Below are 1,769 nucleotides of genomic sequence, written 5' to 3'. Positions count from 1 at the left end.
GCGGGGGCAGGGAGCGGGGGGGGGTCCACATGACACAGGGCGGTGAACCTGTTGGAGGTCGCGTCGGAGCGCGCCGGCTTCCACCTAGAGAGGGCAGCGGGGGAGCCGTGCCAGTAGCTGTACGGCTCGTGCATCGGACGCCTCACAGAAATTTGTCCCGTGGAACGAATAAAAATACTCGTTTTGAGAGGCGGGGAGGTCTAAGGGTTCCAAAAAGTACCTACTTTCGGGCTTTATGGAACGACGCTACATATTAGTAACTTTCAAGGTTGTTTTGTTAGCGTTTGCAGTGAGTTGCATGCAGCAAAGAAGGCACTTTGTAGCCTGACAGGCAAGCAAAGCTCACATCTGGAGAATAAGTCTTCTTACGTTTCTCTTTTCAGGCTGGCTGGAAGGAAAACCATGCAACGTTTATGAATGAACTGAAAAACCTTCAAGCTGAAGGACTTACGACTCTGGGCCAGTCCCTAAGGACAGCTTTTGATTTATTAAACTTAAATAGATTAGTAACTGGCATAGACAACTATGGGCAGGTAGGTTGATTAATATGAGGTGGAAAAATCACAGAACACAAACTTCCCGGAGATAACAGCTAGGTAGTTGCCCAAAGTGGCATTTTCATTAAATACTCAATATGAGGGCTGGTTCAAAAATAAAAAGAGCTCAGATGGTTTGAAGAAATGCAGTTGCTGGGTATAGTTCTGTACACAGCTTTTATTTTTTTTTTTTAACTTCAGTTGTTCCTCAGTTTTTAAACTGGTGTAGCCTCCCAGTTGACATTTTCAGTTAAACTTTCTCTTTTTTTTTTTCATATCAGGTCTTAAGTTTCAGAATCTTAGTTGATGAGCCTGGTGGGGTCATGAAAACTTTGCTTTCTCTGTACAGTGCTGTATAGTCACTTAAGTACTGCCTGGCAGATGAGCTGTTTTTCTAGCAGCAGCACTGCATTGCCCAGAAGTACAGAATGGAGCACAACTTCTTCAAAACCCTTTCTTTCCAATGCAATTTTTTTCTGTATACCTGCATTTTTATAAACCTGCCTGTTGTATCAGAGGCATGAGAAGCTGTACTTTCCTAATGCCTGTATTGCAGCTATCCCTTTAAAGCAGGACTTCTTTTTGGGGTATGCTAACATTATCTTCCTTGGTAGGATGAGTTACTAAAAGACAGTAACTCCAGGTTAAACACATACTTCAGTAAGGGTACCTAGTTCTTTCTGGCACTGGATCAAACCCTGGATTAATTTTGCATGAAGGACGTTGTTAGTGTTGGGCAAAGATAGAATAGATTTTTCACATGGGGCCTAGTAACCCGAATCTCCCCTTTTTCTTTAGTTCTTCTCATGTAATGCTCCCTCTGCTATCTGAGGATTTGTAACTGCTCTTGGTGTTTAACATGAGAATGCAATTGAGAAAATCAGTCCCATTTATCCCCTCTCCCATTTCCAGTCTGAGCAGAGTCTGTGTGATAACATGCCGTGTTTTTTTTAGGAAGGAAATTTATCTCAGCTTGCATTGTATGGCTTTGCCACTAGGTGATCAAGTGAGCCAAAGCATTTTTCAAATGCCAGTTTAGTGATGAAACTTAAAAAAAAAAAAAAGCGCTAGTTCCACACATGGTTATTTTTTCTTGTCTATTACCATCTGCTGTCCTCTCATACATCTGTGTGCTAATCTTTCCCATTTTCTGATGGTTTTGTTCAGTTATGTGAGCTATGTGAAGCTTTTTTGAACGCTTGCCACTGTAGGCACACACAAGAAATACTCTTT

The 1,769-nt window shown here is 42.1% G+C and overlaps 1 protein-coding gene across 1 annotated transcript in view; it reads left to right on the top strand.

Annotated features, from left to right (window-relative positions):
* The first annotated feature begins 389 nt into the window (after positions 1 to 389).
* Positions 390 to 1,769, top strand: part of INTS6 (integrator complex subunit 6) — a 45,882-nt gene continuing 44,502 nt past the window's right edge. The window contains exon 1 of the mRNA XM_009993745.1: positions 390 to 533. Within this exon, the coding sequence (XP_009992047.1) occupies positions 414 to 533 (120 nt within the window). The 5' untranslated portion in view covers positions 390 to 413. The remainder of the gene's footprint in view (positions 534 to 1,769) is intronic.

This window comes from Chaetura pelagica, unplaced genomic scaffold (assembly GCF_000747805.2).
Source record: "Chaetura pelagica isolate M959 unplaced genomic scaffold, ChaPel_1.0 scaffold323, whole genome shotgun sequence".
Taxonomy (NCBI): Eukaryota; Metazoa; Chordata; class Aves; order Apodiformes; family Apodidae; genus Chaetura; species Chaetura pelagica.
Note: the sequence above shows the minus strand (reverse complement) of the source record. Positions and strands in the feature narration are given on the sequence as shown.